This window comes from Salarias fasciatus, chromosome 12 (assembly GCF_902148845.1).
Source record: "Salarias fasciatus chromosome 12, fSalaFa1.1, whole genome shotgun sequence".
Classification (NCBI taxonomy): Eukaryota; Metazoa; Chordata; class Actinopteri; order Blenniiformes; family Blenniidae; genus Salarias; species Salarias fasciatus.
This window is the reverse complement of record NC_043756.1, coordinates 15,349,036-15,366,232: the sequence shown is the minus strand read 5'-3', so window position 1 is coordinate 15,366,232 and position 17,197 is coordinate 15,349,036. Positions and strand designations below refer to the sequence as shown.

The 17,197-nt window shown below is 40.8% G+C and overlaps 1 protein-coding gene across 3 annotated transcripts in view; it reads left to right on the top strand.

Moving 5' to 3' along the window:
- The window catches only part of pdlim5a (PDZ and LIM domain 5a), a 61,075-nt gene that overhangs the window by 42,346 nt on the left and 1,532 nt on the right, over nucleotides 1-17,197 (top strand). For all 3 annotated transcript variants that reach the window (XM_030105370.1, XM_030105369.1, XM_030105368.1), the window contains 5 exons: nucleotides 9,254-9,336; nucleotides 11,534-11,735; nucleotides 13,568-13,748; nucleotides 15,470-15,590; nucleotides 16,742-16,857. In XM_030105370.1, the coding sequence (XP_029961230.1) occupies nucleotides 9,254-9,336; nucleotides 11,534-11,735; nucleotides 13,568-13,748; nucleotides 15,470-15,590; nucleotides 16,742-16,857 (703 nt within the window). The remainder of the gene's footprint in view (nucleotides 1-9,253; nucleotides 9,337-11,533; nucleotides 11,736-13,567; nucleotides 13,749-15,469; nucleotides 15,591-16,741; nucleotides 16,858-17,197) is intronic.

The following is a 17,197-nucleotide window of genomic DNA, read 5'->3' as shown; positions in this document are numbered from 1 at the left end:
TTATTTGTTGTGTGAAAATTAGCTCAAATCTAAATAATTTTTGGGGTTTGAGTTCTGAGGAATGAATCACCTTTAAACCTAAAACACCGCTGTGGCATGAATCTCAATCACAATTTATTAGACTCCACCTAATCACATCCCAACTTCAGTCTGTATTTGTGAGAAGATACTAAAAACTGTACTCAGTGAAATAAATAACAATGTTCTATGCTGTCTGTCATCTGCTAGTGACAGATCTCCAGAACACCAATGTTCTGACCACGCAGGTGTTTCAATAACAACATGTGGAGGCCTGAATGATGCAAATGCATCTGTTCACATCGACCAGCCGAGGCCACTCCGTCCGCTCAGGCCCGAGAGGAATGCAACAGTCCAAAACCACGACCATGCCTGCGGTCCCGATGCTCCAAATCAAGACAACAATTCATCATCTACAACACAGCTCCAGCTAGTTGCCATCCCAATATCATTCTCAAACTCTATTGACATGTTTCCTCAGATACATCCAACATCTAGCATGACCTATCCGTTAGCACCAATGCTTGTACCTTTAATATACAGTGGCTCAACCCCGAACCAAGATCCATTATCTCACAGCCACCCGTATAACATTTCAGATGCTGAAAAGCTGGATAACATTCCTGACACACTGGTTTCACCTTTTATTGGTTCAACTCCAGTTGAGACCCAGGGTCCGGCATCTTCTTCATCTGTTTGTTGCATTTTACCTGTTCGAACAGCAGGAGTTAGCTTGTCAGGTGATAACAGGTAGAGCTTTTCATAATTTCTTTTTAAGATCATTGCAAGTTTTAAACAGACAGTAGTCTGTAATGTTTACTGTCATTTAACCTATTATTTCCCACTCCCTTACCCTCTGGACTAGCAGTTCTCCCTTATCACCACTAGAGGGGAGCACTAACTCAGACAATACTGAGTCCGTGAAGCGACTGACTGGATCTGATGGTTGCTTTAATGCATTAAACAACAATGCTAGAGAGTGTTCAAAGACTCATCAAAATCATCTTGATGTTTCATCGCAACACAGGTGCTGCAAAAACATTACTCTATTTATTTATGTGAAGTAAACTTTTCATTTGCTGCAAGTTTCTTTTCTTTGCATTTTCTTTCCCACTTGTCCTCCCAGTTCCTTCGTCCAGGTTGACACTCGTCCATCACATATATCATTACAGCATCAAGCTCTCACTACCAAACCTTTCAGGTACAGCGATACATTGATTTTTACTCAACTAATGAGTTATTTGAAAATAATATAAACGTTAACTCCATTGACTCTTGATGTAACAACACTGGCTCATTTTAAGTGGCTTATGTTTATTGTTATCTAGCATGGTTCTCCATTTGTGTTCTGCGTACGACTCAACTGTATATGGGGAACATACTGTGTGTGTTTTTGTAAACAGAAGGGAGCTCCTCTCAAATCCTCTAGACTTCCTTCCCAGAGCAGCCCCCTGCTCCGCTCCCCTCCCTCCTTATGCCCCCAGGCACCCTGCACAACACACTCACACTGTGTGCTACAGTCCAGTACCAACAAGGTAAATGAAGCCAGATAATCATATAAAATCACATTCAAGTGCCTCAGAATTTCTGAAAAGCCTGAAACACATAATAAATATTGTGCATAAAGACAACTTGGTCACAGAAATGAGTCTGAGTCATGGCAAAATCACAGAATTGAAAATACATCTCAGATCACGATCCGTAAGATTTTTATTCCTCTGTGTGTGTCTGTAAATGTGCTTGTGTGGGTTGAAACTTGTCAAGTTGTAAGATTGCCTCAGTTTTTCGTGAGCCGAGCTACATGAGGGGGTGAAAATTGATAACATTAACCTCAAAAGAAAGCTTTGATCTCGAGCCCTTTAGGAGATGATCTCCTCTTCATTTTCTGCCTTTTCTTCCTGACCTGATCAGAGCGAGGTATCAAAGCAGTCTGGAAAAGTCTGCCTCTCAGTCCTTGCTAGATGCCCTACTCATCTCTCCTGTCACTCAAACGTCTTTGCAACGCTTGAAGAAGAAGAAGAAGAAGAAGCAGCGTAGTGTCAGTGAGCTGCACCTGCCAAAGAGCAAAAGGTACACAGAGCAGATCTCGACAAAACTTTCTGTTACCTCTCTGGTAAGAGTGGCTTTAATACAAATTTGACTTAATTTTAGACAAAAAACTTTGGAAAACAGTCATTTAAAAACTTTTTTAGAAGAAATGTAAAACCATTTCAATATATATTTGTCCAGGTCTGCTCCTCATAATGTAATGTATGATTGTCTTTGCTAATAATGAACTATAATCTTCACAGTTAAAGCTTGTTTCATCTTGAGTCATGCATGCAGTTTCCCAATAACTTGCACAGCTAACAGTCTAACAAGAAAATGACTCAGCATATTGCTTCTGTACCAAAATAAGTTGAAGTATTTTTTAAAAACATATTGATATAAGTAATATATTAAGAAAGTGGGTGGCCCACATGCACGACTCAGTCGAATAAGGTTTTAGCAGTTTAATCACAATCAGGTACACAGATAGTCTTTCAAACAGAGGTATGGGTATGGGAATTGGCAAAGCAAACACTGAGACAAACTATACTTTGGCAAGAACGCTATCAGCACAAGGTAATGGCCGGGACGCACACTGATTCCTCACATAGTCCAAAAACACAGATTTGAGGTCAATTGGTGACCCTAAAATTACCCATAGGTGTGAATGTGAGTGTATTTTTCAGCCTTTCTGTGTTCAGATTGTGGTGAATTGATGACCTTCCCAGGGTGTGGCCTGCCTCGGTCCATTGTGTTTCTTGGATTGGCCGAAGCGCCCTGTGTGACCCTACGGATAAAGTAGTACAGACGATGGATGGGAAGTGCGGAGTTATCTGACACAATCAAGGGTGATGGAGCACAGAGGGACACGTGAGGCCAGAGTCAGACAAACATCTGGAACAAGAGGAGAGTTACTGGGTCGCACAACCAATCACAACTTGAGTCATGGCTGCTGCACCAGCACTCATCCAATCCCTAACAATATGGCCATTTCACTGGAATATCAAGTAAAAAATATTTAGAAATGTACTCGTTTTAATTCACATTATCAACAAGGTCCATTAAACATGCCAGTGAAAAAGCCATGTTTATTCCACCCATGCCAGCCCCAAAAAGACAGGCTCCATATGTCTGTGTGGCGACAGTTTATGCCAGCTATGACATTCTGTGGTCACTGTGAAACAACTTGGCAGCATCTCACAGAGATCAGGCATTGGTTAGTCCACACAACTGCGCACAGTCAAAAACCAAGAAGTATGACAAGCGTGTGTGTGTGGGTGAGGGGGGGTGGGGGGTGGAGAGTGAGTAGGTGTCAGCATGGATGGATATCTTTGTCACTGCCTGACATGTGTGAATGGACGTGCCTGGATGGTATAGTGTGCGAAGACTGAATAGAATCCAAAGAATACCGCAGCGCTAAATTATAGACCATCTGTTGTGTGGTGGAGAGAGCTGCTGGACAGCAGTCAGCTATGTTAATAGACCATTCGTTCAACGTTCAAGCGAAACTAACACATTTATGAGATGCATAATGGAAGTTCTTGATGGAGCTGCAGTGCACAAGGGGTTACTTTACATTTGTCACCTTGTCAAGACTTAAATAGACTATTTTTCTTTGTTATTGCATCGTTCCAGCAAAAAAAAAAAAAAAAAAAAGCATCGTTATCAGCTACATTATAGAGTTTGGAAAAGACAGCATGCAGATGAAAGTTGATAGTGGTAATACTTTAAATATGTGTAGCGTTCAAGGTTACACTACAGTAAGTTTTAGAAAACAACAAAACAAGAGTGAGTAACGCACAAAAATATTACAATGCAGAATTTATTGTTTTTTTGTGTTGCATCTTTTAGTTTCCTTTACTTTGCCCTGAAAGGTTCATACGTGTTAAACCCAGATGGTCAGCCATGAAATGGGCTATACTGTGAGTCAGAGACAAACAGCAGAGCCCTCCATAAAACCAATTACAGTCTCACAGAATCCAATCAGGTTCAGGTGTAATTGGCCTGATTGGTGGAGAATATTAACGAGCCGCACTGTAATTGGTTGTAATAAATGAAGGACTGGGGCGCATCTTATTTCCTGCGCTCTTTGTCACCTGTTGTTAGCCAATTATCATAGCTAACGTGAATGAATGTTGTTAGGTCGTTGGTCACGTTAATTTGAATAGATGGCAAAGTAATCTTTAATGTCACAGAGTTGAACAGCCTAATAGCATGATTGAGAAGAAGGCCTTTCCTCCCTGATTGTCTTCCAGACCACTTTTCTAAATCAGTTGATGCTGGTATTCCTGTTTCCACTGAAAGAGATACTTGGTTAATCAACAGCGAGGGTCCTCACTCCCTTTTTTTATGGAATCAGAGCTGTATAAACAGTCTTCAGATAAGACTTGTGAAGCCAGTCTCACTCTTAATTGCAGCAATATATCATCATTCGTTGTCCCACACAGGGCAAACTCAGAGAGACAGTCACAAGTACTCACATCCACACCATTTTTAGGGCGATCAAAGTACCTCAAAAGTAACAAGTCGTTCCAGGATAAATGCATGTTTTCTTAGTCTGGAGCATCAGGATCTTCTGGCTGTGTGGTGAAGGTGCAAACCGCTTCATCACTCTGCAGCCACAAGGATAATTGATCTAATGAGCTAATTTAAATATCACTAAATACACCTCAATATAATGAATATCCTTAATTACAAGCTGGATGAATACAAAATGAATATGTCTAAAAATCAAAAATAACAGCAAAAATGCAAAGTTAGGTGATCGATCCCACTGTCTGCATCGGACTACTCTGTTTGATGTAGATACAAGTTGTTTTTGCAAGACGCTCCTCCATGCAGACGGACGATATACAAAATGATAAGCGGATAACGAGAATGAAGAGAGATGCTGTGCAGGCTGACAGGCCCTTTCCTTTAGAGGCTGCTACGATTACGGCTGTTCCAGGTTTAGGCCGATTAGCTGGAATCAATGTGAACAGGACAGTCCACAGGGTACATTTATCACAATCTCTGTCATTGCATTGGAGCTCCAGGCTCTATTGTTTATCAGTGTGTAAACTGATGGCTTTGTCCATTTTTTTTTGGAACTTGCAAAAATATATATAAACAAAATAATCTCACACCACACATATCACAGAAAACATACAATGGCGCTAGATGCTATATCTAATTCTTGCATGTCTAAATAAAAAACTATGTTTTTCACTACTTGAATAACCAAGATATTAAGTTTTACGAATTCAAAGAGATTATGTGTGTGTGTGTGTGTGTGTGTGTGTGTGTGTGTGTGTGTGTGTGTGTGTGTGTGTGTGTTCTCGTATTTCTATCCTTGTCGGGGCCAAATGTCCCCACAAGGATAGCAAAACGTGGAACGACGTGCCTTGTGGGGACCTTTTTCCGGTCCTAAGTAGGAGAAACAGTGTTTTCTTGACCATGTTGTTGTTACTGAAAAAAGTAAAAGTGCAAAAACATTTCTTTAGGGTTAGGTTTTGTTGTGTTGTGGGTTAGGGTTAGGGTAAGGGTCAGGGTTAGGGGCTAGACATGAATGGGAGTCAATGGACGGTCCCCACAAGGATAGAAATACAAGACCGTGCGTGTGTGTGTGTGTGTGTGTGTGTGTGTGGTTAGCACACTCACCTCGTAGCGAGAAGGTTCAGATTCAAATACCAGCTGGGGCTTTCTGTGTGGAGTTTGCATGGTCTCCCTGTGCGCCCGAACATTTCCTCTGGGTTCTTCAGTTGCCTCCCACAGTGCATGCAGAAGAGGTTAACTGGTGACCATAATTTCCCTTAGGTCCGAGTGTGTGGTAGTGTGTTTGATGCTTGCTGGACCGTAGTCACCCCTCCCTCGCCCATAGTAAAGTGGGATTGGCTCCAGTGCCCGGTAACCCTGCAAAGGATTAAGCGGATGATGGATGGATGTATTTGAAACCAAAAGTCTTCACGAACCACTTATCTATTCAACTGAGTAAATATGCATTTGCATGTAAATGTAACAGCTTGTCTTTTTCTTTTTTCTTTTCATGGTGTAACTTGTTATTTCAGTCAGTTTGTGCTTGTTGGCTTCGCAGCTTCTTTTCTTATTCTTATTGTTTTTCCTCCCACACCAAAGAGTGTCTTGGCATCAGTCAGCCACGGAAGAGGGTGGCCTGCTCTTCTCTTCCCCTGTCAATGCTGTCTATGTCTTTAGGTAAATTTAAACCCTGCCGCTCACAGATCCCACACCTCATATATTCCTCACTCACACAGTTGAGCGCTCCTTCATTCACTCTGCAGCAATTACTTCTGAAGTACTTCTTTTTGGTACGCCAAGTGAGCCTCTGCTCTGCAGGGATCATTTAATGTTATGGATGCCCCATCTGTTCAAATGAAGTGTGTGCCACTGAAACACACACACACACACACACAGGATCAACATTATCTATCTGTCTGTCTCTCAGTCTTGTCATCTCTCCAGCTAAACTACTCTGACTCCATCTCTCCCTTTGTTCTTTCCTGTCACTCTCCGTCTCCCTCACAAAACACACACACAGACACAAATCAACGTAACTATGACTGCAGTTGCCATAACACTTGTCTCCCACGAGTCCCCTAACAGCGCGGCACACACGGCAGACAGCAGTGATCCAAGTGTTGGCATCGATTACAATCATGTGTTATTATGGCTGTAATATGTCTGGGGGGAGAGATCATGGGCCCACCCAAGCAACTCAGCTGGCGCTCGCGAACATGCGCATACTTAAAGCGATACTTCAACATTTTGGCAAATTGGCCCATCTAGGGCAATTCGGTAGTCATTTAGAACAGCATACTTACTTTTTTTGTGAGGGCGAGCTGTTGTTTATTCAGCGGTGCGTCTGAGGAGAGCTTCACGGCGGACATAATGGAAGTGGACGGTACAGTTGCTTCCCTCGTCAAACTCATCAATCCAACACAATCCAACAACCCCAAAACACACTTTGGTGGACACGTTATAATCCGCACATTCACTACGCTGTGAAACACCAACAAATAATATTGTAGCATTACGACATTGAAGCAAATATTGGGAACTACTTTTTCTTTTGAGATCACTACGCCCAGACGCCATGTTTAGTAAGTAGTTCCGTCTTAGCAATCTTCGCAAAAAAACGCTCAATCTCGTAATTTTGCATTAATATTTCACAGCGTAGTGAATGTGGGGATTATAACGTGTCCACCAAAGTGTGTTTTGGGGTTGTTGGATTGTGTTGGATTGATGAGTTTGACGAGGGAAGCTACTGTACCGTCCACTTCCATTATGTCCGCCGTGAAGCTCTCCTCAGACTCACCGCTGAATAAACAACAGCTCGCCCTCACAAAAAAAGTAAGTATGCTGTTCTAAATGACTACCGAATTGCCCTAGATGGGCCAATTTGCCAAAATGTTGAAGTATCGCTTTAAAAACAGGCGAGATTGAGAGGCGATTGATTTCACACCTTTTATTAAACAGCCAGTGGAGAGTTTCAGACCTTGGGGGCACATGCAGTTGATATTTTACCCTCTTTTAAGTCAACGGCTGAACGAGAGACAGGAGGCAGGAATATAAAATAGACTCAACCCAAAATTTCACTACAGAAAATTTAAGATAAATATAATTTATTTCTCAAAAACTATTCGATTTACCTGTAACTTTGTGTGTGCGGATAATAAAAGTCATGTGAAATAAGATTTGGAATCCCAGATTTTTCAGCTTGTTATGAATAATATATGTATAAAAACATCTTATGATCTCTCAGACCTCCCTGACATTAATGTTCTCTCAGATCTATATTTTAATGCAGCTCAGCCATTATTTGCCAAAATAAGCGTTTAGGTCCCACAACGCAGGGCAGATCCATGACTCCGTGGATTATGACAATACAAAAAAAATAAACTTTTTGGCGCATAATGTTAGAAATAGGCCTGGTTTCACAGGGTCAGTGCGTGAAAGACATTTTGAGCTAAGAGAGGATTTTGCGTTGTGAGGGAGTCTCAGGTCAGAGACATGTTTTCCTCACAAGAAAGCAGTTTGACCCTTGAGAGACAGCGTGACCTTCAGATGGAATACTGTGCCCTCAGAAAATATTTATTATGAGAAAACCTTGGGCAAGTACTCAAAACATTTTCACTGATATCATGTGTTTTCATCTTTTCACAGACTAAATGTGTCACTGTGTGCCTTGCAGGAGTCACCAAATATTTAAAAGTTTAAAAAAAAAAAAAAAACATGTTTTTTTCATTTGGTTCAGATTCTGTTTTGTGCAATAAGCTGAGAAAACCCCCAGATACCGTGCAGTCATTTTCTCCCTTTCGTAATCTGAATTAGTGTTCTGGCATCATTTGATGTGATCATGGCTAAATGTTACCGCAGAGTCAGTTAAATCACTTATGCTACGACTCAGCTGTGAAAATCGGATTCATTCCTCGGTTGTCCACGAGGATCTGCTGCCAGTGTTGCCTCAGAGGCCCATTTGTGTGTCTGTGGCCTCAGTGTGTCGTCCAAAACCCATATGTTGTGTATTCAGGCTGTGTATTAAAGTAAATGACATAGACAACCAATTTTCCCTGTAAAACTGTTCAGTTCATTCTCGGAACAGAGTAAAATGAATTGGTTTGGATTCTGCGCTCTGTGGTGGGAACGTTGTTGACCCTCAGTCATTAAAGCTGCCAGTCTGACATCTGTCTACAGGCAATCTGGAATGGACTCCTAACTTCACCACACTATTTCACTCCACTGTAGTCAGCTCCTCTGATCTGAATCATTTGAATTATTAATCTGGCAGCAGCTTTGGATGGCTGTGCTGTGTTATTAGTGTTATGCCAACCATCTTGTCTCTTATCCATCAACAAGCGTGTGGCCTGGACCCTGTTCTGTCGTGGACATGGAGGAAGCACACCATAAAGTTGAGCACTGTAGTGTTTTGGTTGAAGTCATATTCTGTGTTTTGGTTGGTACCATGCTGTCTCTGCTCTGTCAGCAGGTAGGTGGTCTGCAGTCTGTCCCAATGTATTTTGATGGGAACCATAGAAAGTTCAATTTGCTTTACCTTTTTTTATTTTTCCTGTGTTTCCTCTTGGTCTTTCATTGGGCTTCAAGTATATTGAACTATCAACGGTATTTCTGTAAGAAACTAATACATAATTTGAGCAGGACAAAGTGATCGAAGTGATTCAAATACTTTTTTCCCTTGCGTCTCTCTGCACAGTGAGGAGAGTGAAGAGCCTGAAGTCAACAGCCACGCATCTGCCGTTGTCAAGACTATGATCAAAGCGCCTGCTGCAGCTCATGGTAAACGCAACAAGACACTTTAACCCATCTGAAGCCGGCTTACTAAATCTCACCGAGCAGTTGTGCTTGGGCATGTGCAAATCTGATCATACTGATCAAAACTTTATCATACGACCACAAGGGGACTAATAAGTGGTTAGGAAGAGTGTTTTTACTTCTTTTTTTTTCAATTGCAGTTAATCATTTCTTGTTAGTTTTTAACAATACAATACTGCAGTATGCATGTTCCATATTTTGCACATCCTTCCAAGTTAGCAGGGGATAAAGTTATAACCAGTGTGTTCAAGTATGTTGACAAAGCTAACAGTGTTTCTGTGTGGATACACAGTTATGGTGAATTTTCGCTCGCTTTATTTTCATTTGGATTATTATTAGACTGAAGTTGCTTCAGTTGTTTTCCCAGTGTAAGTTACAGGTGTGCCTGCAAAGACAAAACATAGTCTTCGCCACATGGAATTCTAAAAATAATCTGTCTTATAGGAATTGAGCTACAAACTCTTTTTAAATATTTGTTTTGATTGATTATTACATTCCCTCATGCCATTTCCAAAATAGAATAGGCTAAAGCTATTTTTACCTGCACAACATTTTTTTTTTTGTGGTTCTTGATCCTGGCATAGTGTTAAACTGATTTACGGCTGCAGGATTCAATGTTGTTACAGCCAGTTAGCAGGGGGAAAGCGGCTTATTTTCCATGGTTGAAGCGTGACATATGTTGTGAAATAGGTCATTGCGGACTTTCTTTTCTTTCTCTCCTGTTTTTCCTCGGTGGAAGGCCATTAAGCCGGCGAGAAGGCCCAGTTGTGCCTGTGGCGCCTCGCTCAGTCACACTTGCACCAGTTCAGCTCTGTGTGAAAGATAATATTTATTGAAGGGAACCTGTCGGGAGTTATGAACGGAGTTTTAAACGCAGACACAGAGCTGCTGTATAATACCCACACACCATTAATTCTCAGCCTTCCCGCTGTGACAATGAATGTCTGTCCTTGGCATTGTTCAGGTTTTCATAGACACAGATGGTTAATAGATTGCAAATGTTTTTTGCAAATTGCCTTCTACCTGTTCACTTTTCACACAAATGTGTTTTCCTCCTGAACGTGGCCACTTGCAGAAGGGCTCAGGTGATAAGGCAGCCCAGCAGCATTGAATCACTGACCCAGTTTGAGGCTTAAGCTGCAGTTAAAGAAACCGAGCGTTTAATTTAGGTTGTTGTTAATGCTCATTATAAAGCAAGAAAATTAAAAACGCTAAAATTCACATTCATTCAATAGCTTATCTTTAACATTCAGCCTGAGAATATGCAGTGAATCAACAAACTAGAATTGTACCTGTCTGCTTGTATTTCTTTAAATGACTGTATGTTCATCCTGAACGTTTGACTATGAACTCATGCCACACATGCCTTTTCTCACTCCAAGCTACATTTATTTGAATGCTGAGTTTCCTGTGTTTCAAATTAAAGGATGAAGTATTGATGACTATTAAGAATCATTCAAAATAATTTTATTGATTTAATATAGGCAGAGAAATGGTCGTCCCTCATATGTTGCCCACAGCTGTCCTACCTGTAACATCCATGGTTCACTTTATAACCTATTTTATAGCGTCCTAAACTGTTTTATTGAATGTGACTATGTTCCTGGAATTCAAAGCCTTCTGTCCCTCAAAGTGGAGTTGAAGTCAAAGTTCAGCAGCAAGGCATTTACTGTCAAAATGTAGCCATGAAATCAAAGAAAAGCCCAAATACAGATGGACCATTTTCTTGGCCTTGAACATGCACACAAAAACATTTCCATTGGTTTTCTGCAGATCAAAGACAGGTCTGGCTGAGCGTCCGGCCAGGTGTCTGCGATCTAGCTGAGAGGATGTGTTGGTGGTCTGTGTGTTTAGGACGTGTGTGTGTGTGCACATACACCCCAGGAATGTGTTGAAAGTTGAAATATTCAGTTGTGTCGCTGAAGATTGATGTGGTGAATTCATGGCTGTGACAACAGTAGTCCGCCAGCTGCATGTGCCACAATGACACCTGCTGGGTCTATAGCCGAAGAGGGTCAAGGTCAAATAGCTTCCAAACTCTGGACGAAAACACAGACAGGCACATGCATGCTAACCATTTGCTTTCCCGTGAGTAAATTCTTTTAATTCCTCTTTCTTTTGTAGCTCATACATCCTGTTATGTGACTCCCACCACCTGCAGGTTACGGCCCACAGTCTGGATTGATCACTCCATCTTTTGGTGTGAAGGGTAACGGGAGCGCCGGTGTCCTGCGAGGTCCCGTCCCGGCCCGACCTGCCCCTCAGCCGCATCCAAAGGACGAGGACACCATCGTACAAATGGCGGAACATTTCCCCGCCGGGACCCGGACGCCCATGTGCGCCCACTGCAACATGGTCATCAGGTGAGGCGCTAATGCCGGCTGGGGCAAATGTCAGGGGTCAAATGAGTGCTCAAAAATAACCTTATGATGTCTGTGTGGTCCGTATGCAATGAGTTGATCAGTCAGTGACCTCAGTTAACCCTTAAAACACACACACATGCACACGCGCACGCACGCACGCACGCACACACACACACACACACACACACACACACACACACACACACACACACACACACACACACACACACAAATCATATTCATATCACAGTGTTTGCCAACATTAGTGCATGGATACATATGTTTTTCCCTCAGCAAAAAATTGAAACTGTTTCTTCTCATCGTTGTTTATCATCCAATATGTTTTAAAGAAGCGGATGTCATACCAAGTTCTGCATGGCTACTAAAATTGTAACCCCCTCATGGGAGAATTTGCAGCCAAAATAACACGTTTGCATCAACATTTGACTTCCTTCTAACGTACTGAGTGAATCAGCCATGAGACAGGCCTACACTGTGCTTAGTTTATGTATCACAGCAACACATCAACACGCACACTATTAAGTGTTGCACATTAAGAACACATTCTAAATAAAAAGTCAATTACTGCACAAGTCATCTCTCCAAGATACTGCTCCTTTTTTTCGTAACTTGCTTCATAATTGGTAAATTCACTACGTCTAGACATTGTAGTAATAATTTAAAGCAACTTGTCCAACTCTGGTGAAAGAAACCTTCACAATGGAGAATCCATCTGCACTGCATTCGTGTCGTTCACTCACTTTTCTTTGAAGACGCACAGATGACTGAAAGACAGCTGATCCCCTCTTGGCTTCACACACATCAACTTATCTTCCAACAAAATAAAAACTGGAAACAGAATATGTCCTCCTTAATAATTCAGCATCCTGCTTGGCACTTCAAATAATCATTTTTCAGCATGCATCAAGTGAGACAGGTCCAAGAGTTAAATTGCACTGATTGTTTATTGAAATTACACAAAAATTAGCTTGATATCATAAACAATGTGAGTGTGTTTTCATTGTTCCTTTGAGTCACTTCTAAGATTTTGATGTTATGAGCACAGGATTCCTACATATAAATTTACTGATAGCAAAATTATGTATTTGGTATTTTGTTGTAAAATATGTACTTTTCAATCTATCATTTTGAATTTCGGTTTTACTTTTTGAAGTCATTTTCTTGTGGTTTTTGATTAATTGTGTCCTTTAATGTACTTTCAATGCAAATCTCTCTCGATCTTACAGCTAAATTCCCCTTCAAATGCCTTTGAAAAAACTGTTGCATTTACTGTCCTCTTAAAAGTTTTGTCTTGTTATCACCTCGTCTCAGTCTTTCTTAAAAGTACAGACTCTCCTCAGCAGCCGAGTGCCCCGACCTGAGCTTTATCTCTTGGTTTGTGTCGCCTAGCCTCACATATCAGCGAGGATAGGGTTGCTCACATGGTAATGGTTACTGGCTCAGGCAGCACTATCACAGTGAGCTCTGATAAAGCGCAGCCATTGTGTGGAGTAATTTAGTATCTCTTGTTTTTCCACATCACTTAATCATCCGAGAAGACTAGACAGAGGACTGTAAAGCACTTTCTGGTGTATTATTTTACTATTTTGTAAGAAAAGTGCTGTAAGTGAATATTGAGTTCAGCCATGCAGAATTAATGTGAAAATGAATCAACTTTATTAAGATCATGTATTTATTATTCTGTCTTTTGCTCCATTTTCCCTCTTCTTGTAGACATCATGTGATGTTGAACTGAAGTAGCACTTTTTGTGTGTGTATTTATGACAAAATGTTGTGTGCTTGTCTCTCTCTCTCTCCGTGTTTGTTTTAAGAGGGCCGTTCCTGGTGGCAATGGGGAAGTCATGGCATAAGGATGAATTTAACTGTGCCCACTGCCGAACATCCTTGGCGGACATCGGCTTCGTGGAGGAGCGTGGATGTGTCTACTGCGAACACTGTTATGAAGACTTCTTTGCTCCAACATGCAGCCGTTGCCAGAACAAGATACTGGGGGTGAGTTCATCCATCAGATCATAAACACTGTAATGTAACAGAATATAACTGTGAATATACACACACACATATATATATATATATATATATATATATATATATATATATATATATATATATATATATATATATATATATATATATATATATATATATATATATGTGTGTGTGTGTGTGTATATATACACACACATATATATACACACACACACACACACATACATATATATACATACACACACACACACACACATATATATATATATATATATATATATATATATATATATATATATATATATATATATATATATATATATATATATATATGTATGAACTCTGGATAAACTTATTGCTTAGGGACCAGCTATGATACTTATTCTAGAGCGTTTAAGGTGAACCTATGCAATCCACCTTATGACTTTCTTCTTTATTTTCTTTCTTAGACTCTTTTGTGTCCAGGAAAAGAGAGAAACACATAGAAAACACATTCTCTATGAAATAATAGTGGTTGTCACAGTGTGGAGGGAGCCTCCCCCAGGGGGCCCTTGTGAGCTTTTGGAGGGAGCGCAGCAGAGACTTCTGGGGGGCCAGGGCTATTTCTCCTCATATTTTAATTAGGCGGTGAAAATTCTAGTTATTTTCCTAAATTCCATATTTTCATTGTTTAATTTATTTCAAGTGAAATGCAAATTGATTAAAATCATAGAATTATCTGTTGCCTAAATCCAGAATTCAAACAGCTGTTTCCGACCCATAAAGACTTAACATATTTCAGTGGAATCTCTAATTATCATTTTGTTGTCCAATGAGCCCAACAGCTGTTAATGACTGTATTTTAAAATGTCCAGTAACTGAACTGTGAATCACTACTGGCACGATAGCTGAATGAGCAGTGCAATTAAAGCTCTCATTCTCCTACAACAATTTACAGCAAGACTGGTGTCATTTCTAGTGTTCACTGATGTCTCTCTAGAAGTGTTGACCGGATTGCTTGATGTTTAAAGAAATGTATTCCTTCGTCAAAGACTCAATGTCTGTTCTATCTTAAACGACCTGGGAGAAAATAATGAAAAGGAAAAGTTGCAGATGTAAAGGAATGTGTGTGGTGTCTCAGGAATGTATCATACATTTGGGTGTTAGGAGAATTAGGCTTAGAGGCCTAGAGGCTGCAGGTGCTGCTTGAAGTCGGTGTGTGTCAGAGAGCTGAAATCTCTGCCCTCACAGCAGCTCTGACGTTCATCCCTCACGTGTTCTAACCTCTTTACTTTCGATCCCTTTCAACCCTCCGTTTCTCACACATCTTCAACCAGCTTACGGCTTCTTATTAACCTGTTTTCTCACTCCCTCTCTCCTAATCCTTCATTTTACTCCAGCCCACCAACTTTTCATTGATTCCCTGTCCTGTCTCGTTCTCACAGTTTCAGGGTGGGAAAAAAAAAATCAGTCTGTCTGTTTTAAGCTGGGTCATGCGGCTCCGCAAGGGAAAAAGGTCATATTTAATTGAGACAGGAGACTGTTGGGTGAAAAAAGAGGTGACAAAGAAGGATGTCGTTGATGAATTTCTTGCCTCAGCTAATGTGTGCTAAGAATGGTTGTATTTTTTTCAAAAGCTGCCTCCTGAATTCTCAGTAATTCCTCATTTAAAACACACAGAAGAGCCTACAGTACATGACTGGAACATGCTTCTAATTCACGTCTTTGTTCGTTCGTCCACACAGGAGGTGATAAACGCCCTCAAACAGACGTGGCATGTCTACTGCTTCCTGTGTGCTTACTGTCAGCAGCCAATCAGAAATAACACTTTCCACCTGGAAGACGGAGAACCATACTGTGAGCAAGGTGAGCCAAGTTGGGTGTTTGTGAAGCACCCTAAGTGTAGGTATAACAAAACACCCTTGGAGCTTGTTTTCAGGAATTTGATGCAGAATTCTGTATGTGGCAAATATAAAGCTGAAATCCATCCATCCATCTTCTGTAACGATGATTCCAGCTGTGGAGTTTGAGTTCAGTTTGGGGCTGATTCCCTCCGTGTGTGGGCAAAGGGCAGGGAACATCCTGGACAGGTGCAGATCCCATGAAACAGGCCTTCACACACTTACTGGCCATTTTTAAATCACATTTTAATCTAAAGGGCAAGCAAAAAAAAACCCCACGGTATTCATCACTGGAACCTGTGGAGAGAGGTCTTGAAACTCTCACTAAAAGAAGATATTCTCACCATGAAATGTGACTGATAACCAATACTAAGCTGAAATCTATTTTAAAAAGCAATCATAAACATTATAATAGAGTGATTTGCTACCATAGATGTATTGTTTATTACAAAGACAGAATCAAATGTCAATTTGACAGTAATTGTTATTGATTTGCTACCTTTGCCTCTCATCCAGTTTCATTTCAACCCTAATTGACTGTAGTTAAGACAAGAATGAATGAATAGATTCACTGAGTCTGTAATTCAGTTTTCTTATTGCCAATAATGTAGTTTTCTGCAGCACTGGCCTGAAATGAATTGTGAGACACACTCAGCTGTGAACACCACTTGAAAGCAGTGCTGGGACTCGTGTGGGTTACATGTTGTTGTGTGTCAGCGTTTTCCTCACTAGCCCACTACCTGTGGGCCTGTGAAAGCACATTCAAGGACTCAAGACAACATGTGTGGGATTTTGTGTGGGTACCAGATTAATGTACAGTGTGCTGATTGGATGCTGACTACCTCCAATGGATACTTTTCAAGCAAGAATGGAAAACACAGAGTCACACAACTGTGTGGATGGAAAGACACAAATAGCCGTTTGTTGCCAGTCAGCGTTCGCTCATTTCATTTGAGGTTTAGTGTTAAAATTTAATTAGGACTGTCCTAATTCCCAGTCACACAAGGTTCATTTGCTGCTTCATTTATATTTGTTTGACATGACACGACTGTATTTTTTTTTTTTTTTTTTTTTTCAGTTTTTTTGATGGGTGCTATGTTTCTTTGTTGTGAAAAGACTTTTACAGTTTGTTCGGGACTGGCTGCCACGGCTGTGAGTTCCCCATCGAGGCTGGAGACAAGTTTCTGGAAGCCCTTGGTTACACCTGGCATGACACCTGCTTCATTTGTGCTGTAAGTGAAGCTGCAAAATAGAGCACACCCCAAACTGCACAGCTCAGAGCACACCTGACGTATTGCAAAACCGTTTTTAAGTAGGCTTCTTTGTTGTAGGGTTTTAGATTTTAAATATCTGGATTTTAACTGGAACAACTTCTGTGACCTTCTATAAACCATCACATCTCGATGTTACACAAGCGATGTTCACAAAGCAGTGGAAATCAGTTAAATGTGCTGTTTAAAATCAATCAGATCATAAACTGGGTTACAGCACCTCCTTCGATTTCATTCTGATAGAGCCAATCTAATCAGACATGACTGTTTACATGATGCAATTTTAGTCAGATTGGTGTTT